The 22,843-nt window shown below is 54.1% G+C and overlaps 3 protein-coding genes across 3 annotated transcripts; 1 reads left to right on the top strand and 2 right to left on the bottom strand.

The window, feature by feature from the left end:
- Window positions 1–4,399: 4,399 nt before the first annotated feature.
- On the bottom strand, window positions 4,400–4,995 carry PG994_005168 (uncharacterized protein; the record flags this gene model as incomplete). The annotated part of the gene is made up of 2 exons (XM_066856577.1): window positions 4,400–4,529; window positions 4,664–4,995. The coding sequence occupies 2 exons, from the start codon at window positions 4,993–4,995 to the stop codon at window positions 4,400–4,402; spliced, it is 462 nt and encodes a 153-aa protein (XP_066718744.1).
- Window positions 4,996–13,990: 8,995 nt separating this feature from the next.
- On the top strand, window positions 13,991–16,894 carry PG994_005167 (HAL protein kinase; the record flags this gene model as incomplete). The annotated part of the gene is made up of 2 exons (XM_066856576.1): window positions 13,991–14,104; window positions 14,405–16,894. 2 exons carry the CDS (start codon window positions 13,991–13,993, stop codon window positions 16,892–16,894), a joined length of 2,604 nt encoding a protein of 867 aa, XP_066718743.1.
- A 4,189-nt stretch (window positions 16,895–21,083) lies between these two features.
- PG994_005166 (uncharacterized protein) lies at window positions 21,084–22,539 on the bottom strand (the record flags this gene model as incomplete). The annotated part of the gene is made up of 2 exons (XM_066856575.1): window positions 21,084–21,479; window positions 21,502–22,539. 2 exons carry the CDS (start codon window positions 22,537–22,539, stop codon window positions 21,084–21,086), a joined length of 1,434 nt encoding a protein of 477 aa, XP_066718742.1.
- Between the last annotated feature and the right edge of the window lie 304 nt (window positions 22,540–22,843).

Here is a 22,843-nt window from a genome sequence, read left to right as displayed (position 1 = left end):
AATGGTCGACTGGAGCCGGGAGGTTTTAGGATCAACATATTGCAACCCTACTGACTGACCTCCAAAGAAACCCCATCCTCAGCTGTGGTAGACGTGAATTGTGTTGCACCGGCTCTATTATGGGCATTGTGGTTGGTTGGACAAGAAGCTGGTTGACAGCTGAAAACGAGCATCTCGGCAGCCAACTGCCCTCCTAGGTAGGCGTTTCGACATGTCTCAACGCTGTGTGAGCAGTCCTGTCTGTACCTGAAATGGCGGTTTACCGTCAGTTTGCTTGTCGTTCTGGCTGCCCACACAACGTTGACCAGAGGCGGTATGGCCCCCTCCTCCATCAAGCAAGCCTACCTACTAGCCAGCCACTTGCAAGAGGCCAGCTTGCTAGCGAGTGAGCGAGCAGATGAGCCACGGCCTTCCTTTGTTGCTGCGCTGCGCTGACGCCCAACTTACGTGCTATCTTTAGATCCTTACATACATTACTTTACCTTTCCTTTTCAGTCCATTATTAGTTGAGTTGCGTGCGTGGCCAGCTATCCACCACTGGATGTGGCCTGTTCGCCTTCATGCGTGCCTACATCCAAATCTACCTTATCTACGGAGTACATGCATACATATATCTTAAATACAGATCAGACAAACAGCCAAACCGAAAAGCAGGGCTGTTTCGCACAGGGACGGCCCGCGGGTTCACCAGCGACATCCCCGGTCATGGTGACGCGAGACTGGTTTGAGGCCGGGCCAAGGAACCCCCCCAATCAGACACATCCCCTTTGGGTCAACTGTCCCTCCATTCCCCTTTGACTTTTCTCCGCAGATCCTCGTCCATTTCCCAATTGGTTTGCCCTGCGCCGAAGGAAGCAGGAAGTGTGCCTCCGGGCCTCCAACCCCGATGACTTGGGTGCCATGCTGATTTGATCATGGAGGCCTTCCTATTTCGTCCGTATTTAGTCATCGCCTCGTCGCGGGTCACGGACGACAAGATGCGCTTCTGGTCCATCCCTACCTTACCGGACTAACCTACATAGCGAACAGACTGTCAGGGTCCTATGCAGCCCAAAGGACCCTGGGCGCATGTTCCTGGGCCCTGTCTGTGCTCTTCATCCGATTGCGAACAGGCAGCAGGCTGCGCGCATACAACGGGTAAATAGAATCGGCCAGGTCGTGGGGTCCTGGAGCATCTTGGCCCCCAATCCTGCCAATGAGTCTCGATATTCTTTTCGATTCTCAGGTTTTCCTATCATCACATGAGGCTCTTCAATTTCCCTGCTCATTTTCCCATATCGCAGCGGAGTCCATTCTGTAGCCTGCCTAGCAAGATCCCTGGCATAAAAGTCGGAGTCGGGCGCGGGCGCGGGCGCGCGGGACTGCCCTTTCTCTCTCTCTCTTTCTCTCGGCGCTACTTCGCTGGCTTCGTGAATCGCGGAGTCGAATCAATCCACGCCAGCAATGCGTTGACTCGCTCTTTGCCACGTGCAGATCACATCCCGAAGACCAAAGAGGCGAGGCGGAGTTGGAGAATTGGGGAATCTAGCCAACTGTTGCTCCGTCTTTTCCGTGCAAGCAAACAACGGTACCGAGATATATTATGGGAGAGGTGTCGCCTTTCCCTCGCTACCACATCTAGCACATCGTTCCATTCCCGACTCATTTCAATTGGGCGGAATCGTCGGCCGAAACATGGTATTTTCAGATTTGCAATACTTGCCCAGCCCTGACCCCGCATGTGCATAGTCCCCGTTCTTCTTGCCCCATTCTCACATCTGGAATCTCACGATGTTTTCAGAATTGGCCAGAATACTACTGTTACAAAGGAGGTGGCTGGCTTCCCCTCGCTTCCAATGTACCAGGGGCCAATATATTTCTCGAGAAAAATTCTTGTGCAGGTGATGTGTTGGCATCCTCTGTATCCACCTGCTTTGCCAGCCCAGCCCAGGCTACACACGTAGGTCTTTCCATTCCAAGCTCACCGCAACGCTTCGCTCGGTCAGGCTCTGCGTCCGATACCCACTTTGCGATTTGCTCTCCTCGCGTTCCGGATGGACTCCTCAAGCAAATGCATACCTCTATCTTCCATCCAGCGTTGGGTTTCACCGTATTAAGCCCGGCCGGAAAGAACGGTGAACAAGCTATGAAACATAGCGTCGAGACAGGTCGCCGAGTTAGCTGCGCGGGAGAGAGAGTCGAATGTCTAACCTGCTGGTCTGGTAATGCCATTCTTCTCACTGGCGCCCGTCGCTGTCCCATCATCGAGAAGGACCGACTGCAAATTGTCGGTGCTATCGCGGGGCCCCGCAGCTTCTAGCTCGATTCGAGAACGCACTTATCGTGTCTACAGGGGGGTTGACAGATGTGCTGCGTTCGTCAAAAGCACGCGAACGAGGCCCCAAGTCTTCCACGGAAGCAGAGTACAATGTATCTTCGGCATGCGAGAGTCGTCAGATGACCAGAAATGCATGCTGGTTTCGTTTAAGGCCGGCGCTGCCCGATCCATAGTCGTGGTTCCTGTCACCACTTCGCGGCTCCACGGGACGATTAGAAGCTTCTGTCACTCTGCCGGAGGACCAGTAGCGCGGTGAGAAATTACCACAGTGAGGCTACTTTGTTTACCTATCTTATATATTGTTAGCTCATGAACATCGTCTTGGGCTTGTCGAGGCTGCTGTGATTAGGAGTAAACGACACACTGCGTAGGAGAACTACGTCCGCGACATGTTTAGGGGTGCCTTATACTACTTCACCGACGGATGTTAAACATCCTTCTTATCACGGATGCTTTGGCCAAGCGAGGTTCTAGTAGACTCTGAACTATTCTATCCTGGACGTTTACTTGACTTCCCCCCATGGGGTAGGTAGTGGTTTGCCCATGTCTCCCTTGGCATGAGCAACCTTATGGTTTATGACTCCCACGGACACGAAAGCAATGGCCGCTGGTTAGCGATGCCAACTCGGCGGTTAACAGTTGTATGGAAAGCAAGAGTTGATGATACACATCTCACGACCGAGAAACGTCGTTCCACCTCAGCTCATCCGGCGACCATTCGTCTGCTGTACAGATGATAAGCAAATCACTCGTTTTACAACTTCCACTTCTCGTAACAACAATCATGTTCAGTCGTAGCTCGAGTTCCAGGTCTACTGGCCTGCTTGAGCTTGGCGCTACAGGCTGACGGTACCCTGGCGGCGACATGAATATATCGCTAGGCTGCAATCTCACTCCTTGCCCTTGAAAGAAATAAACCACGCAGGCATTGACACAAAATACCTAGATTTAGAGATACTCAGCATACTAGCACCCATGGAACATGGTGACAGGATCGACAAGTCTACATTCCGTCGCGATACATACCCTGGGTGTTCACCAACAAAGGTTTGCATTCGGCCATGAGATAGGACGGCATCAAATCATTGTGGTAGGATAACCCATCCTTAAACATGACTCGTCTCCATGTATCCCAAGTCCACAATGCTCCTGTCCTACCATCTCGGAGTGTGGGTGCTGCGTAACGCCTACTTGACTCGGGATGTAGACAACACCCAGCCAGCGCCTCCTCCGGGAGCTGTGACCACACGGGTTCGGCCTGGGCCTGCGACGTGCTCATCAAACTCTAACAACATGGCGATAAGTAGTGAGTTACAACCTTCTATACTACTTACCCAGTTTCTACCTGATCAGGGGCTCACCTAGCCGACTTTACCGTCCACTCACTGCAACAACTGATGAGACAGCCATCTGCGAGATCCCGTAACCCCTCGGTTGATGACCTCCGCGTAAAGTATCCTATTTGTGCTTCATACAAGCGAAATGAAAGCATTGGAGGTATGTTCGACTTCGGGGGAGCGGATTTTGTGTCCCATCGAGGCATGGATATAGGTAATCAACCAGGATTTAAAGGGTACAGCATACCCAATGCCGCTGGAATGCGGGTTTGTAGGGACTGAGACCTGTGTAGAACCAACCTGCGTCGATCATCTAGATACCCCAAAGATTCCTTTCTGGCGACACCGTCCACCCGATGTTGCTCTCTGACATCAACAAACCGCAGCCCGGCGCCCTGCACCCAACCCGCCCGCCGGTGGCCCGCGTCCGTACTACCAAGAGCCGCGGGCTTCTCCTGTGTCATTAGTTTGCTACACACCGTATTCAGGATGGCAACCCAGTAGGCCGGCTGTGCCTGTATGCATATTTCAAGGCTCACCAACAATGGCAAGTCAATTCGGTGGTTTTCATGGCACTCGTCTCATGAACACTTGTGGCACGTTCGAGGTGCAATGTTTTCCCTCTTTTCTATTATGGCAGTTTCTATCTGGGCTTGACTAATGGAGGCAGATGCTCCCGGAGAAGCTTGCTTTGGGTAGAGCCGGTTCAAGCAAGTCTGTCAGTATGGGATTTATCTGAAACAAACTATGCCCCTTCGTATGAAGACGGACCCTCGGAAAGGGCAGCTGCTCGGTCCCTGGCATCCCGCGTATCTTCGACCATGCCCTGCAGGAGCCCCGAAATCTTCTCCCGCACCATCTCCAACCGCTCCGACCTGTCCCGGATAATGACCGCGTCGCGAGCCACGTCTTCCAGGAGCGACCGGGCCCGGGAAGGTCCCCGTCCCCGTCCCCGTCGCCGCCGCCGCCCTCCACCCCCAGGGCCTCCTTGAGGTTCCGGAGCGAGAACCGCAGGCGGCCCCGGGCCGCGTCCACCTCGTCGAACTCGAGGCGCGCCTCCGACTGGACGAGGTTGCCAACGGCCACCAAAGAGTCGAACAGATCCCGCGTCGTGTTCTTCAGCTGCGTCTCCACAGTGCGCAGGCACAGGGCCGACGGGGCGAGGCCCTGGTACTTGGTGACCACGACGGGCGATTCGAGACAGGGGCACTCTTCGGCTGGGGTGCCGGGGGGCAGCTGGGCGCAGTGGTCGCTGGGGAAGACTACGAGTTGGCAGCGCGTGGTCTTGTGGCCGCAGGACTTGCAGACGCAGTGCGTCTGGAACAGGTAGGATTTGCACATTGTTGTGGTAGTAGTAGTGGTTGGCGGTGATGTTGTTCTGTTGTGTTGTTCGTGTGTTTAAACTGTACGTGTATGGATGGATATTCGTTGTTCTTGCATTTCAGCGTTTTCCTACATGGAGCAACATGGCCATGTTATTTATACCAATACGCAATTGAATATGAGGACCCCGTAGACTACCGTTGAGAGATAGTGAATGCGTATGTGTGTGTTGATGGATGTTTTCATCTGGTTTGGTTTGGTCTGGTCGAGCCATCACTACTCCAATATACTCACAACAACAAAGAAAAGCCGTTACGATACATCACCTCGATGTCTGGGAAAATGGCGTGTTCGTGGCTCAACTCCAGTGGTGGCTCACTTTAGCAATGCAGTATTATTGCTTGTAGTAACTGAAGTCATGAACGACAAAGATAGAGCTAGCTAGCCAATCGAACGGACTCTTACCCGCCCAGTTTTGCTGTTCCCCTGAGCCATTCGTACTGATCTCGTCATTTTGTGATTTCTACCCCCACGCAAACAACATCGTCATATAAAACAAAAGACTCAGAATAAGGACACACACCCAATATACAAACATTGGTATATGATGATGCTCGTAATCAGCATCGTGAGTCCTTCCCGCCGAGTAGTGAGGTTGGAGAGGAAGACGATCAACACATCCATGTAATCGGAAGCTTCATGCGTCTCCGCAAGAGGGTGTTTCTAGCAAGACTGACCATGGCTGGGATGAGGCTTTGATAAAAGCAATTGCAAATCCTTGGCCTGATTTGCAGCAACGCTGACCATGCAGCACAGTAAGACACGCCCGAAGGGCCCGGCAACCACTCATGTGTTTCGCGTACTCTCCTTTTCTGGTCTTCAGTGTCGGAAGATGACCAACAGTACATCGTCCCGCGCCCATCGGCTCCCAGGCGGACTTTGCCACGACAGGGAAGTACACGCGGTGGACATAACAAGAAAGTATCATGTTCCTCGAAGCCCCAAGTTCGGTTTGTTGGAGGGGCGGCACCAACTTGCCATATGTAATAGTAAACTCGATTGTGCGGATCCGATGCGGCTCTTGCCCGCCCCCATGATTTTGCAACATGCAGAGTGACTCTCGTCTCACCTCATCCAAGGCCTGTCAGAACTGATAGGGGCCTCGATAGGCATGGCCAGAGCCCAGTAATCGCATATGCGACCACGGCCGACGCTGCAGCCTTCGATAGGGCATCACGGAGCTTCCCCCCTTTCGCTGGTGCCCCGGACGATGTTCTCATCCAGCGCACAGTGTTTGTGTCTGATCAGTCTGCGATCCATCCTTCTCATGGGTTCTGGCATCCAGACGGCCACGTCAAATCACCGATGCACAAGCTTTCTGGTATTCGATTAGCGGTATTGGCATCGGTGAGGCATCCAGGTATAGCGGCGAGCATCCCACCTTAGCTCAGCCTTTTGGCTACCCAATGTTGGAACTGGCCCCTATCTCGAGCTTGAGCATGTCCCAAGTAGCGTCCCAAGTAGCTTTCCATGTACAGCCCCTTTACCAAGACAGAACAAGTCAACGTAGAAGTGGCTGTCACCAATGGAAAACATACAGTGTAGATTAGTAGGCCTGAAGAGCTGGATAGAAGGGTAAACCGCATCAAGTTATAATCACGGTGGATGGTGAAGTTCTGACATAGGAATGAGTGGGCAAAGGAGTTCCATGAGCCAGCCTTGTCGTGTCTATTTAGTAGCACCCGGGATTTACTGGATCATGACTTGCTAGCTATCGGCTCTCCTGTTGGCTTGGACACATGCACCAGCAAAAACAGTACAATATGCCGATATGTCTAGAAAAAGATATTCCCCCGGAACGGAAAACTCGCCCAGTCTTTGGTTATACATCACTCGCTAGGTGGCCGACCAGGTGATTGGACACCTACACTGCCTTGCATATACTGAAGATGCGCCTATGACCGGAGTTTCGTCGCCACTATGGTGAGTGGTTGTGATAATTGTTGCAGCCGGCCCTGCTGCGAATCGTCCGCATCACACACACAGTAAGGCACCGAAGCAACGGATACGGCGGTATGCAGCAGCGATGATTGATGCGGCTGAAGGACTCACACTTTTCCCGATCACGGAGCATGCAGGTAATCTCGACTGCGAAACAGGAGCCCGGAGATGAACTCTACAAACCACCTGCCGAAGTAGTAGCAGCAACACTGGTCTTGCCGGATTGGCTTATGGCTGGCTGTGAAGTGCCTGGTGGCGGTAGTTTCATACCGACCGATCTGGAAGAGGAGCACAGGCTGCGTAATCTGCAAGAAGGCCGGCTGCTCATTTGAAATCCCTGGGCAGCGATGCAGCAGATGCGCGTTTGCGTAAGAAGATGGTGTAGACGCCAAGAAAAGAACACGTCGCCGGCGGTGCGGAAAGTGTTGTAAAGTTCACCATGGGCCATCGTATGCTCGTATCGCAATCCTATTGTCGACCAAGAAAGTCCGTCCTCTCCGCCCCCATGTTCGAAACAAACAAGATACCGCATTTGTCGCCGATCGCTGCGTACAAGTGAAAGGGCCAGGGAGGCAAGGACAGGTACAGTAGGTGTAAGGGACTCGTCATGCGCCCCCCTTCACGGTTTGCCCAAGCATTGCTTGCGAGGTTTCTTGCCGCGAAGCCAAGGCGCACATCATTGCTTCTGTACGAGGCTTGGCAGCTGTGTTTCGGGTTTCGGACAGCGACTGGTCGTTGGGAGGAGGGGTGCGAGCGGCGGTATAGGGATGCCAAGACGGTGGGAAAGAGAGACAGGCGCACACAACACACGCATACATAGACACACACACACGCCTCAACCGCATCTTGGCGTAGGAGAAGCAGCAGCACTTCTTGTCTTCCCTGGTCGTGTGTGCTTCCGTCGAGGTAACTCCAATGAGCGAGATCCAAGACTTGCCAAGGCGGCTCTACATGTATTTATGTTTGTCTTGAAGCCTGGAGGGGAACGCAGGATGGCGGCCGGAATCCTGGTGTTCCGTCGATCACCTGCATTCGTCCACCAGCGAAAGACTGGTTTAGTCAGAGGCTTGGCAGGGACGGCAGAGAGGACTTCATGCGCCACGCATTGCTACGTACGCGAATGCCGACGATGGAAGACGTTGCTTTTTTACTACTAGTATTTCGATCTTCTTAACTTGGTCGAGGTAGGAGTCAGCGTACGACCAACGACGTGTTCTAGAAACCCGGCACTGCGACCGATCGATTCATGGCCGGCGGCAGACTCTCTCAGCCTAACAACACACGGTTTGGTGCCGCATGACAGACCCAAACGGAGGTGTGACGGGAAAAAGGGCTTCGGTGAGGTTGGGGGCCGCCGGCGGCCTCGAAGCTTAGGCAGGCCGAATGCTGGCACAATGACTCGAAATGATGTGCTTTGTAGTCAGCTATCCGGCGCATACTAACGCACCCATACCGCTTAAATTTCATATCTGCCGGTAAGTATCGTGAGCGCAGAGAGGTCATTCTGACATTCACCGCTGCTGCTGAGTTATCCGTCATATTATTGTATGCATACCCGTCAGGTATCCGATACTTCCACAAAGGGTCACGACCAATGATGGCTTCAGCTGACCTTGACCGATGGTTGCCCAGCCAGTGGGTGCGCTGTCGCTGCACTGTTTCATTTCATGGCCCGGAAGCCATGAGATGAAGCAACGGGTAAATTTGGACAACAACATCAACGTCTGTTGAACAACAACAAATTGCGCTGGCTGCTGCGCATGCTAAAATCTGGCGAATCGCCGGTCTGGGCCTCTTTCGACCTGGATTGAGACGGGACACGCCCGCCGATCGTTGTCCTCAGCCAAGAGCCTCCAATTAGGCTCACTGCCTCGCCAAGGCGGTTTGCTCAACCGTGATTGATCCTGCCATTTCACTGTAAATGATTGCGAAATACCATGCAACCTGTGTTTGATAATTTGATAGTCGGGAAGGCAGGCACACACACGACGAACTGCCAATCCGGAGTATTGCCAAGACGGCTAGGAACATTTCGTCCCTTTCCCTTCCCTCCCCCCAGATAATGCGAATGCGATCACAGCAGCAGCAGCAGCAGCAGCGGCGCAGCGCGGGTTCAACAAGATTCGACTTGTCCGGTCTAATGCAAGAGTAGCCCCAAGCAGCTCCAACCTGCAAGGTCACGAGACCGGCTGCTGCTGAACCACAAGAGCGACGATTTGAGGCAGCTGCATGTTGAGCCACACACACTCCTCGAGTTGTTCCTTTTGAGCGTGCGTGGGGGTCATCTGTAACGTAGGTAGCGTGGTAGGTACTGAAGAGACTGTACTGACCGACTTGCAACAAAGACGTCAACTGACTACTGGCGACTGGTTGCCGAGACTCGTCAAGAAGCACACACGGCTTACCCTTTTCGTTCGAACCGACACGCGCCGGGCGAATGGATGGTAATCACATCTCAGGACTTGGCCTTTTGTTCGCTGTCAAGGGTCGTCATACGAAAGCAGACACCGACACCAGCACCAAGTCCAATGGTCCATGGTGGAGAGGACAGCAATAGGACAAGAAGGCCACCAACAAAGCGAAGTAGGTTGACTATTGAATCGAAAAGGGAAGCAAGCTACGCCTACACGGGATTTTGATCGCTGTATCTAACCTTACTCAGGCTTCCGTTCTCGTCCAGCTCGAGCCCAGCAGCCAATGAGGAAGGGCCATTCCCCGGCGTTGCAATCCAAAGCTAATACCGCCATGTCATGCAAACCAGTATACTGCTGTATACTTACACAATTTGGTCATTCGAGTCAAGGCTCAGGGTTCAGCAGATCTGTTGAGCAGAGCAGATCAGAGTCGCATAGAGCATGGAGTTAATTGTCGGTGTGAACAATCTCTCGAATTGTGCTCCATCAGCCTTTAATTAACAGACTCACGTATAGATACCTCGCCGGGTTGGCCATGACATGAATACCCATGATGCCTATGCCAATGTAGGTAGCCGAGGTTTGCCTGTCTCGCTCGCTCGGGTCCAATGCGCCAAACTCGGGTTATCTGATGTGTGAATATTGATTGGTATCCAGGCGTTATCTCTGATGTGGACTACAAAATCAGACAGGCAGCGCGTGGTAAGTGGTATCATTCACGGCCGGTCCACAAGATCGCAAAAAGGGAGCTAGCCTAGTCCCCTGGTGTCGCCTCAATATCTGCTGTTTGATTGGTATGGCTAGGAGGCCGAAATTACGCTTTTCAATACTTGCGAGATCGAGTGCGCTCCAAAAGGAAGCCAAGGCGCCCCGGCCTCTCCAGCTCCCCATACAGATGAATGATGCAATCGCGATAGCCAGCATCATCAGGGTCGCCGCAGCGAGTTCGGAAGTCCTGCCCAGACAGATGATGTGCACGCCAAACTTACGAGTACGCACAAGGCGGATCCAAGGCGCACACAGAGTCGCGAGGTGGTATTTGATTTGACAGAGGCCGAAGGCGCCGGGCTTGGAGCCCCCCCACCTAGCCCTCCCGAATGACGCAGGACCAGGCCATCCCATCCATGCCACCTTAAGTTGACGCGCTGACAGGGACTGGCTGGCATCCACAGCATCGTCAGACGGCACCCCGTTTTTTATATGGCTGTCCACTGTCCGCTGAGAAACATCGCCAATCACTAGGGGCGAAGACGGCCCTGATATGGAATATTAATAAGGAGGTTTAGCAAGTCCGCGGTATCGCGTCCATACGACATAGCGAGCCAAGGAGAAGCATAAGCAGAATCGGATCAGGTCAGGTAAATTGTACGTTCGGTACTCCGTATATGAGTTAATAATAACCCAAGTTTGCTCCTTCCCGTACACACAGAGTACGATCGACAGGTTTCTTGTTTCCTGCGGTCTGCGAACACAGGGAGCCATGGTTTCTGGCCATTAAAGACTATTGTACGGCATGGTATCCATCCATGGATTTGTGGTCGGCAGTGCCCTCTGCCGGACATTGAGAACAGCACCAAACATCTGGAAACATTATTTTGCACCGCAAGCCAAGCCCGACGCACAGATGGGAGGAAAGACAATTTCTCTTACAATATATGCAGCCTCTAAGGCTAAGTGTGGAAATGCGTGCTCGCCAAGCCGTGTAAGTGTCCGCCAAGCACCACTGGCTGTCAATGAAACGGTCTTGGTATCGTCAATTCATAGTTAGGCGGTCTTGGACTGTTGATTGCAATTAACACCTTCGGCTCTCCGTTTGACACCACCAAGGCCGGCAAGTGCCAGGATCGCCAGACCGGAGTTCTTGGCGCGCTCTTGACAAGGAGAGGAAAGAAGTGGAAGAATGCTGCCAAGGCTGCAAGGCAGGAACTGAAAATGGAGCGTTGAATTCAACATTGTCGGAAAACATTGTCTGATCTGATGGTCGTCTGCCTCTGCATTGCTTCGCCCAGCGCGACCGCAGCCCGTCTCGGACGCAAGATGGTGAGTCTCCAAAATTGTAGGAAGGGCAGGACCGAATACTCGGCATGGATTAACCGGAACAGGGGGATCGTATATTGCCATTCCCAGCCCTTTGCTTCCGGTGCAATACAGTCGCAAACTGATCTGATTCGCCGAGGCTTGCACCGTCAATTCCGCCCTCTCAGGCCATAGCAACCGTCGTGAACAAGGGGAGACCTCCGTACATAACATTACCTACATAACAGCATACTTATTCAGGACTGAAAATCGCTCACTGCATCTCACTCTCGGAGTGTTGCTCGCACTGTATCCACTGGGTGGGGGAGGGGGGCTCCATTGAAGGCAGGCCTTATATTACAGCCGAGCAATTTGCACTCGGAGTGTTGAGGCAAGTATCAATGACTTTTACTTGTCTGATGTGCCGACTGTGTGCTCTCAAACGAGTTGAATTCCTGAGCAGGTCTGGGTGTGTTGAGTTATGGCTTAGAAACTCTTGGCTCGACTCTGACTTTTTGCCAAGCAAATGCCCTCTTGCGGGCCCTATCTCGATTCTCGAGTCTGATTGTATGTATGCGTGTATGCCTGGCTGGTAGCGTGGTAGGGTGGTAGGCGGGCTCCGTGGCTCTTGCGGCTATGGAGCCCTTTCATGCTGTCAGAAAATACCGCCGAAACTTTGGCCCTCTCAGGAAACAAAGACAAGCAGAAAGCCAACACGCCAGCCAAGCCTCCCCCAAGTCCATAATCTCTTTTCCCGTTGCGGCAAGTCAATCCTCGAAGCGCCCACCAGCAGCTGGCCTCTGCACTTGGGGCCCCAAACTTGGCATCGCGCCCATTCGCTCCCGTTCAATCTGCACACAGTATCAGGACGAACATTCCATAACTCTTTTGTGTAACCTCCACATAGGAGAGGTAAGTAGATTTGTATGTAGGTATCGAATACTTCTTTTCCATGTCTCGCCTCGGTCCTCCAGAGCGTGCGTTCCGTCTATAGGTGCAGTTTGGCTACTACGCCTGCCTCCCATGACATCCGGCTGGCCGTGTGCCGCGTACGTACATGTATCTATCTGATCTCATATCACATACTACCGGAACATACAGTCATTACATATATCTGGAAATAAAATAAATGTTTCTCTCTAGGGTTTAACACACTAAACCCTCACGACTGCATCTGCAATGCCCCCATGTCGTATTTGCGCTGGGCACTCTGGGCACTCACTCCATCCCACTTACACGCATATGTAACGCTAGTCGACCTCGTCCCCGCTTCATCGAAGAAAGACCCCCAGACGAACAAGTTTAGCGCAGGTTGTCCTGCAGCTCATATTGGCATTGCTCCGAGTAATACCTACTTGCTTACCGAGTAGGTACTCGAGGGGACATACTTGAAGCTTAGTTTGGATGGGGGTGGGTATGTGGAAGGAGAAGAGTCGCAGTCGAGTAGAGTAGGGGAGTGTATGTGTGAGTGTAGGTTTAGTGTGACCGTGAAGAAGGGTTCCTATCCTTCTTTTTTTGGTCTCATGTTTATAACAGCACTGCTTCCCCCCCCCCCCCTCGAGACATATACTCCTGGACTTGCCTCTTATCTTGTTTCCCAAATCCTGAGTGTCGATTCTGCCCATTACTGTTTTCCTTCGCCTTGGCGCGAAGATCTTGGCTCTGGGCATTATACCAAAAGCAGGGCTACACAGCAGCAACCATTACCTGTTGGTGGTCGTATATGCCCCTCCTCTCCCCCTCTACTTGCTCTTGGTATCCGGACCCCCCAGCACAGGACTGGACCAGACTGGACTTACAACAACTTTACCTAAAAGTTAGTACCTTGCGTGCGCAACCTGCCACTATTCGATCGCTGCACCGAACATTCGAAGAAAAAGCCAAGAAAAGGGGGCTTGCCAACATCACCGATTCCGTGTGTAAATCCTTCATCATCTTCGACGATCTGCCCAGGCAGTGCTATTCTTTTTTTTATAATTACACGAGTCATCATTGCCTCATACCCTCAACCTGGGTCAACTTGGCACTCCGATTTTCCTTTCTCACTTAAGACCTCCTTCCCCTCGGCCGGCCTATTTCTCGCAGAACGAGTGTGTCTACTTCGGCAGCCCCGAACCGAGCCTTTGGAACGAACGAGACGGACCACCGCGGATTATCCATCGTTCTCGATCTATCTCCCCTTACGAAAGTCTCGCTGCTACCACACACTACGACTCTGGCTACGCTACTTGCCCATCAGTTTGTTCCGAGTGATCCATGGTTCAAGCATAAGGTTCCACGGTCTCGATCTCCTCCCACCCTTGGTTTGGGCCTTACAGGGATTCGCAATTGCGACTTTTTGGTGTCGTTCGTTCGTCCGCTAGCATAACGACGGCCAACTCTGTTTATTATCTCCAGCACCACAGATAAGCAGCCGGCTTAGTGAAAATCTGGGCCTGCCTGAGTAAGAAGAATCTGGAGGGTTCTTTTCGTTGGCGACGGAATTTCTTCAGTTCTAGTCGCCTTCCATCTACATCTTCGACTTTTTTCGACCTTGCAGCAGGTACAGCCGGTCCAATCGGGCCTGCTCGACGGATTCCACGATGGCCAGCCCTCGAACCATGGTGGCTGCCGCCCTGTGCGGCACCCCTCCCACACACTTACAGAAGAAGACGCAGACGCAACAGCGCCAACGACTGGTGCTGGTCCTGGCACTGGTGCGAATGGGACCAGAGCCGCCCCTCCTCCGATGCCGAGAAGCCGAATCTCGTCATCATCAGCTGCCACAATAGGTATGTTCCCGATCCTCTCTTCCTTGTCTTTGCAATCGCATGTTTGTTTGATCTCTTGTTTCCGGGCCCCCCTTGTTGCCCTTGCCCTTGCTTATCTAGCTATATATTAGGTACGTAGCATGCTAGGAATTTTTTTCCCCCCCTTGGGACAACGGTTCAAGTTATTAATAATGCGTTGGATCCACAGACAATGACGACTCCCTTTTGACCTCGTCGCCCTCCAAGTCTCACTTTACGTGTGCTCCTATTCCCATCCTACAACCACAACAAAGCCAGAGCCACGCAGGACTTTCCAATAACAGCTACCCTGCGTCGAGTCTCTCTTCGTCGCCACGCCGTTACCCTACAGATCTGAGTGGCCCTATCCCCGAAGAGGACGATGAAACCGAGAGCGAGTCGGCAAACGAGCCAATCACCCCTGTAAGCGGCAGAGAGTCGCGAGAATTCCAGACCCTGTTGGATCTCCCAAGCAGCGACCAACGGCAACTCGAGACTGGATTGATCGCTTCCCCGGATATTGTTGCGGACTCTACTACTACTACTACTACTCCCAATACTGGAGAAAGCACTTCTACTACTACCACGACCACTTCCGCGGCGGCTACGGGCTTGTCGCAAAAAGCCTACAGGAGACCGCCGCCCTTAGTAGTGGAAACTGCAGCCACCCCACCACGGGCGCCACAGCGCCAGGACCCAAGCAGCAGTGCAACCGACGCTGGGTCTGGGCAGCTGATTGAGGACCAATCCCCTAAAGCCTCTAAATCCCTCACACTTACAGCAGCCAATAATCCCACTTGCAGCGCTACCAGCCCCGAGCCCACCTCAAAGTTCGGCCAAGAAACGCCCACCTCGACGTCACCTCGCTCGGATTGTTCGCCCACCAACTCCAATCGCACATCTTTTGTTTCCCAGTACCAGTACCAGCAACCTTCCCTGCTAGAACAACAACAGCAACAACAATACCAATCCGAGCACCCTTCAGAGGCCTCGCCGCCTCCGAGAAGACCTTCGCTGGGCAATCTCTCACTCAGAGGAGCCTCCAAGTCTTTTCTCGGTGTCGGCACCAAAATGACTTCCTTGTTCCGGCGATCCGCCTCCAACGTGACTGACGGTGCGACTATGGAGTTTCGCGAGCCCGTCTACCAGAACGGCGGTGCTGCTGGTGCCGTGCTGGATACCACCACCTCGAATACACCGGCCAAGGCCACCCCCAGCAGCAGTCGCCGCTTCTCCTTCCACCCTTCGCGTCCTGAGACCCGCTCCAACAGTCCGCCCTCGCCGGCCTCGCCGGCATCAAAGGATGCCGGATCGGTGCCGTCGTCGGTTCCCTCATCGAGCGATTTCCTTAGTAACAAGAAGAAGACTCACACCGGTTTCTCTCTGCGCTCTCGCGTGAACTTCGTCAGCGGTCCCCGGAAAGAGATGCGTCGCACGCGCAGCGTCGAGCGCTCCAAGAAGGCTCAAGAACACCTGGACCTGACCCGGCAGCCATGGGCTCTACCCCCTGACGCCGGGACAGGCATGAAGGCGCGGCGTTTGAGTCTGAGTCTTCCCGATGACTTCACCGTTGACGTCGCCGAACTTCTCAAGGAGTTCGAATACCAACACAAGCTGCTCGGCCGCCACGGCAAGCATCTCGGCAAGGGCGCCACGTCCAAGGTCACATTGATGGTGCGCAAGGGCTCACCTGGTGAAATGTATGCCGTCAAGGAATTCCGAAGCAAGCGCAGTGTGGAATCCGACAAAGACTACCAGAAGAAGATCAAGTCGGAGTTCAGCATTGCCAAGAGTCTGCACCATCCCAACATTGTCGAGACTGTTCGATTGTGCACCGATCACGGTCGCTGGAATCACGTCATGGAGTACTGTTCCGAGGGCGACTTGTTCAGTCTTGTCTCTAAGAAGTACCTGATGGAAGAGGGACGTGAGGTGGATCGTCATTGTCTGTTCAAGCAGGTGTGCCAGGGTATCCATTACTTGCACTCAAACGGCATTGCCCACCGCGACATCAAGCTTGAGAACCTTCTGATCACCAAGGACAGCAAGGTGAAGATTACCGACTTTGGTGTCTCCGAGGTCTTTTCCGGCATCCATCCCGGTCTGAGGGAAGCTGGTGGTCAATGTGGCCAGGGCATGAACGGTGAAATCCGACTCTGCAAGCCTGGCATCTGCGGCAGTCTTCCTTATATTGCGCCCGAGGTCCTCAGCAAGCAACGCGACTATGACCCTCGCCCGTTGGATGTCTGGAGCTCTGCCATTGTCATGATCTACCTGATTTTCGGCGCCAACATTTGGGAGAAGGCCGAGTGGCAGAACGATGCCAAGACAGCAGGTCAATACAACAAGCTCGTTCTCGCCTACGAGAAGTACAACGCCAGGGTCGCCAAGAACCCCGATGCCACCAAGGATGCGCTGCCTCACCTCGACGCCTTCGACTACTGCGTCAAGCCTCTGGCTCTTCGACGTCTGTTGCTGAAGATGCTCAACCCGGACCCGGAGAAGCGCTGGACCATGGCCGAGGTCGTTACTTCGCGGTGGTTCAAGACTATCGAGTGTTGCCAGATGGACAGCTACGATGATCCGGTCAAGTTTATCGATGCATCCAAGAAGAACGCGACCATCAGCACGGCAGGCAAGATCTACTGCCACAACCACCTGCCTCCGCAAAACCACGGCCACGGACTTCCTCCGATGCCAGGCAAGGCAGGATACTAGAGGAGACTACGTTTGGTGGATGGCGATTTCTTGCATTTTCTTTCGCTTCTCCCATTTCGCCATGAAAGCCCACGATAAGTCGGTGTGGGCTTTGAGACCTGCCCATTCACTCTCAAGACCATTGGCATAGAGCGGCGTTACGGTATTCACATTGCATGACACAAGGGGGCGGTTTATCATTTGGGGTGTTTTCCATTTGTTTGGTCTTGATTATAGAACCGGCGCATTCAGGGCTTTTTCTTCTATACCCCCCATCGATTTTCTAGTGTTGAAGATTGCGAAGGGTCGTACAATGAATGATCTTTTCCCTTCCGACCGCATACATAATCCTTACCTCCCCTTTTTCTCAGAGTGGTCATGTGCACTGCTGTCTAGGGGCGAACACACAACTGTATGACTGCAACGCAAGCATGTGCTTGTTTGACAGTCATTATGTGTTGACATGAAGGCGTGAAGTAGAGGCACACGAATACAGACAAAAAAAGATGCGCGGCAAAAGAGAATTGACGGTCGGTTACAGAACTTTTGGTTGGCAGCTGTTCCTCCGACTACACTTGCGGAGGATATCTCGGGCTTGATTTACAGCTACACATGGTAGAGCGAGGCAAGCCATGAGACGATGTGCTGATGGGGTGTGTGGCTCTAGATTAGCAGATAGAGACCAACTCGATTGGCACTCACGCCACTAATAATAAACCATGAAAGAAAGTTTTCAGATCATCATGAAGCTGTGCTTGTGCCATGCCTTCTTATCTCCTGCTACTACTACTATCTCGGCTGGTCCCAAACGAACTTGTTCAGTCCGTCGGCGCGGCCTTCCATATTGGCAATTACTTACAGTAAGCCCTATCTACCTACCAACCTGCGCAAAGATTTCAGGCTGATGGTGTTCGGTCGTCGGCACCCCGGGATTTGGCGCCAACGCCAGCGGGCTGGGATCTGGGTCGCTAGCGCACCTGCAGCCCATCGAAAATGGGATGGATGCATCTGATGTTGTTTTGGTTTGAGGAGTACTGCTATGTAAATTGAATGGCCATCTACAGTACACATGTGGCCAAATACTACACACCAAGTAAGTGGTGCATCGGAGGTAAATCGTCAGGTAGGTCGACAGGTTATTCTTTCTCTTTTGGGTCACCTCTTGACAAGCAACTTTGGCTACTGCATTGATGACCACCTCCTGGCTCATACTGTCTCTGCCATTATGGCATCTTTGGGCCTTGTCTTTAATTACATATTTCCATGTATAAGTTTCGCGTGCTATATACATCACGTCGCAGTACTTACTTCCTTTTTAATAATGCTACATACCACCAAATTCAGGTTTCTGGAGCGGGTGATCAACGTCGTCTCCTTACAGCACCACACCACCCCTCCAGCTCTTCCTCCTCGGACGTATCTAAGCGCGAGGGGGTGGGTGGGCAGAACAAGCCTTTTAGGGGCCTGCATCATGCGTCTCTTACAGTAAATCTGTTCGTTCGGTACGCTCGCGTGGTGCCCGCCCGCCCGCCCGCACGCACTGGCACTGGCGCCGTTCTTCAGCCCAGCCTAGTCGTACCAAACGCAGGCAGAGCGAAGAGATCACCGACTTACATGTTGTGTAGCGAAATAAGTAGGTTGCGTCTCTTTCAATTTCCTGAAATTTGAGATGGCAAGTACGGAACGCTATAAACATGGCGAAACGGCTTCTCGGAGTTTGTTGCTTATGTCAGACTACTGACAAAGGCTTGGGCATGAGATGAGGTGCCGTATCCGGTCGCCCTCTCATTCCCGTCGACATATCCGGATTCTCGAAGCCTGCTTTGCTTATTTCCCCCTGACATGGCATGATGGCATAGCATGGCACACACACACACACTTTCTCTCTCTCTCTCCTCTGCCCTGGGAGACCGGCGCCATTAAAGCGGGGAAGGAGGGGACTTGGCACTCACCGTCTTTTGTTGCTTGGCTTCGTCTGCACTCCATGGTTCCTGCTCGGTAAGCCGATTGGATGGCGATGACGACGCCAGATGGATGTTTGGGAATGGATGGATGGATGGTCCTGTAGGGAAGGAACGGTTCAGGTTCGGATCCAGCAGCAACCATCACCACATCATCATATTCCGTCACGCCCCTCTCCCGTGCTGCCCCCTCCTCTCTCTCGTTACTGTTGAGTGGTTGCCAAACCAGTGGGATGGGGTAGGGTAGCAGAGGACCAAAGAAACAAGTACTATGAGGGATTTCGGACATCCATCCATCCATCCATCCATCAATCATGGAACGCGACGACAGCGACCAGTTCGTTCATTCCCGTCGCTTTGCAGCCCGCTTGGAGGAATCGGGCGAAAAAAGATGGTCGTCGACAAGTGTTCAAGGCTAGCGCCAAGCCCGGGGCTGTTGATTCGTGCCCGCAGCTGAAGCCCGGTAAAGCATTCAGCCGGTGAAGGGGAGGAGCTGCAGTGCTTGCTGTTGTACAGTAGCATCATCATCTTTGGGGGCGCGTTTTCTTTTCTTCGCTGTAATGTCTTGCCGGGGGACGCGGCGGGACGTATCAGCATCACCTACTCCTGTAAAAGCTTCCTAGCACGTTACGTGGTAGTACCATGTAGGGGTGGGGGGGGGGGGTATCAGCCGACTATGCCGTCAGCTCTCTAGCATTCTGCATGGGGGGGAAGCCAGAGAAGCTTGGTGAAGCTTGTTTCTACACCCACTGGGCGTAGCTACATGCAATAGTACCTGCTGGGCTATGTTATGTTCCTGGTACCTCTTTGACCTGTTGTCGTCGTTATTGCTGGTGTTGGGGATGGAGGGGGGCAGGGGCCCTGGTTGTCATCGCGACGCCGGCCAGCCAGCCAGCCAGCCCAATGTGGCTGTCGGTCGTGTGTGCTCGTTTCGGGGGCTGTCAGGTAGGTATGCATTTATCGTAACGTCCATCCCGCCTCCATGCAAATACCCATCCCTCCATACATACGTGCATACCTCCTGTACGTTACACGTGTATGCGCATTGCGGAGAGGGAGAAAAGGGGCGGCAGCAGCGGTGCTTTCGTGTCGTACGTACCCCGGTTGGAGGTACCGGCCCTGCTGTGCTACCAATCGCGCATCTACGGGTTAGCCCGTACAGTATGTCCGATTTGGGGAGGGGCCGGGCGGGACCCCGTGGTCGTTGGCGGTGACTCGCCGATATTTTGCGGCCAAATGATAAATAGCAAGCAACACAAAGCGAATAAATCGAGCCGCCGTAAGAAATCTCCTCCGACCGACACCAATCGGGCTTTCTCATTCGTGTGTTGATCTAACAAGAGGTTCTCCACACGCTTGTTTTCTGCATGTGTCAGTTCCAGTTGTCAGCCTCATTTCCAAAAAATGTGAGTCAAACAAAACGGCCATCAAATGTCCGTCCCGCGGGCGTTGGAAGCTGATCTGTCTGTCTGAGTGACCCCCAAAACTGTAATGCCGCCCACCGGTGGCAGCACATGGCGTTTTTATGGCTTGGCTGCAGTCGTAGTGGTCACGCGACTCAATTAAATTTTCTCTCCTTCGCCCTGCCGCCCCTGGGCCAGCTTGCAGCAGGAGATAAGGTAAGGCTCCTCACGTTTTCTAGGCGCCGCATGCAGCTTCTTCAGGCATGCCCGCAGATGCCATGGCCGGGACCAGCTTGCGTCTATAGCCAGTCGTCTCAGCATGTGCGCTGGCTGGCCTCTATTACTGGACCGGAGCCTCGTCCCATGGTTCCTGAATTCACGATGGCTTCATCCGTCGCACTATTGCTCGCTCATTCTGAACTTTAACGATCCCTAAAGAACATCACCGGGCATGGCGCATACGGCGGCGCTGAACAGACGAGCTCAGCCAGCGATCACGCTGCATACTGGCCTTCTTGGCTTGCTGGTGGTGTCTGAATCATGGTGCAATACGATAAGAGAGAAGTACTGTAACCAAGTAAGTGGTTGTCACTTCATCTACGCAACGGTCCGCTTCTCCGGTAACCCAAACACCCAACAAGGTTGAAGTCGGGAGAATGGGGGTCAGGAAACGTCTCGGTCATCCACAATCGGCTCTGGCTAGACGGCGGTGGATTGGCTTACTCGGGAGGATAGGAGAACGACACGATAGTAGACTTGGAAACACTCCATGCATGTACTTTTGCCCTTGATGGTATCTTCATGCTAGAGATGAATGGTACTGTCGTAGATACGATCCCCAGGCGTCTATGTGCGGTGAGAGGTTCGTTGGGACTCCTCCGTCGTCCCCAGAAACGTCAAGGCCGCCGCCGCGTACCCATCCAGCCCCACCCGCAGCGTCGGCATGATGGCGGGCGCGAAGAGCGCCGAGTGGTTCGACGGGATGCTCTCCGCGAGCGGCCCCGCGCGCTCCGCCCGGTCCCACGCCGCCGCGTCCACGCCCCCGTACAGGAAGAAGCAGTACGGCCGCCCCACCGCCGTGGCCAGGATGCTGAAGTCCTCGCTGGCGGCGAACCGCGGGATGTCCCGGTCGTACCGGCAGTAACACTGCTGCTGAGCCGGGGCACTACCAACACCCTCCTCCTCCTCCTCCTCCTCCTCCTCGTCCCCCCTTTTCGTCGTCGTCATCTGCTGCTTCGTCCCCTCCCCAAAGTGCGCCGCAAACGTCTCCTCCACCCGCGCCGTTACCCCCCTCATCATTAACCGTCAACGGAAACGCCCTCGTCGTCCGAAAGTCCGGCTCCCGCGTCGCCTGCGCCCCCACGCACTCGGCCCGCACCACCTCGCGAATGCGCCGCAGCAGCCGCTCGCGCGTGCGTTGGCTCACGGCGCGGCTCTCAACCGCCAGCGCCGCCTCGTCGGCGATGATGTTCTCGGCGTCGCCCGCGTGCACGCTCGCGACCGTGACGACGGCGCTGTCGGCCGGGTCCGTCTCGCGCGCGACCAGCGTCTGGAGTTTGAGGATCGCGCTCGCCGCCATCACGACCGGGTCCACGGCCGCGTGCGGCATCGACGCGTGCCCGCCGCGGCCGTACAGCGTCACGCGCATACTGTCGGCCGACGTCGCCACGAGGCCCCTCCTTGTACCGATGACCCCGGTCCGCGCGGCGCCCGTCACGTGCGCGCCCAGCACGACGTCCGGGACGGGCACGGCGTGTTTGTTGGGGTCGTACAGGCCGTCGTCCACCATGGCCTGCGCACCCGTGCCGCGCTCCTCGGCCGGCTGGAACGCGAGCACCAGGGTCCCGCGCCAGGCATGCCGGCTGGAGACCAGGGTGCGCGCCGCGCCCAGCAGGCAGTTCGTGTGCATGTCGTGGCCGCAGGCGTGCATGACGGGCTTGTCGGCGCCGTCGCGGACGTCGCGCATGCGGCGCGTGCTGGCGTAGGGCAGGCCCGTCCGCTCGAGCACGGGTAGGGCGTCAATGTCGGCGCGGAGCAGCACCGTGGGATATCCTCCTCCTCCTCCTCCTCCTCCTTCTTTGTGGTCGTTATTATTGCGCAGGATAGCTGCGAGGCCGTGGCCGCCTATGCCCGTCTTGATGACGAAGTCGGGCGAGATTTTCCGGAGCTCCGACGCGATGGTCGCGGCCGTCTCCTGCTCCTGGTTGGAGAGCTCCGGGTGCTCGTGGAAGTGCTTGTAGAGGTCCTGCAACGGGCCCAGGTCGGGCCGGTGCTTGGCCACTAGTGACGATATGGAAGCCATGACGGGCAAAGCTCTGGAGGGTTTGGGAAGTTTATTATGGCAGACTGGACCTATGATTGGAGACGAAGTATAGTAGTTATGTATGTACGATGGTCGGTTTACTTGACTCTCCCTGGATACCAACCCTGACGAAGTCGCGCAATGCCGATCTCGAATGGGCAGAGATGCACCAACTATTAATAGTGACTCACCCACGATGCAATGCTGATCCCAGCAGCACAAGACGAAGGTTAGTTCAATGAACCGGTTGGCGGAAAAATACGGAGTGACCAGATGAGGATGCGCCGCAAACAGTGGAGTTAGA

Source organism: Apiospora phragmitis (assembly GCF_038363925.1).
Source record: "Apiospora phragmitis strain CBS 135458 chromosome Unknown utg000005l:1.0-4161743.0:1.0-4166827.0, whole genome shotgun sequence".
NCBI lineage: Eukaryota > Fungi > Ascomycota > Sordariomycetes > Amphisphaeriales > Apiosporaceae > Apiospora > Apiospora phragmitis.
Note: the sequence above shows the minus strand (reverse complement) of the source record. Positions and strands in the feature narration are given on the sequence as shown.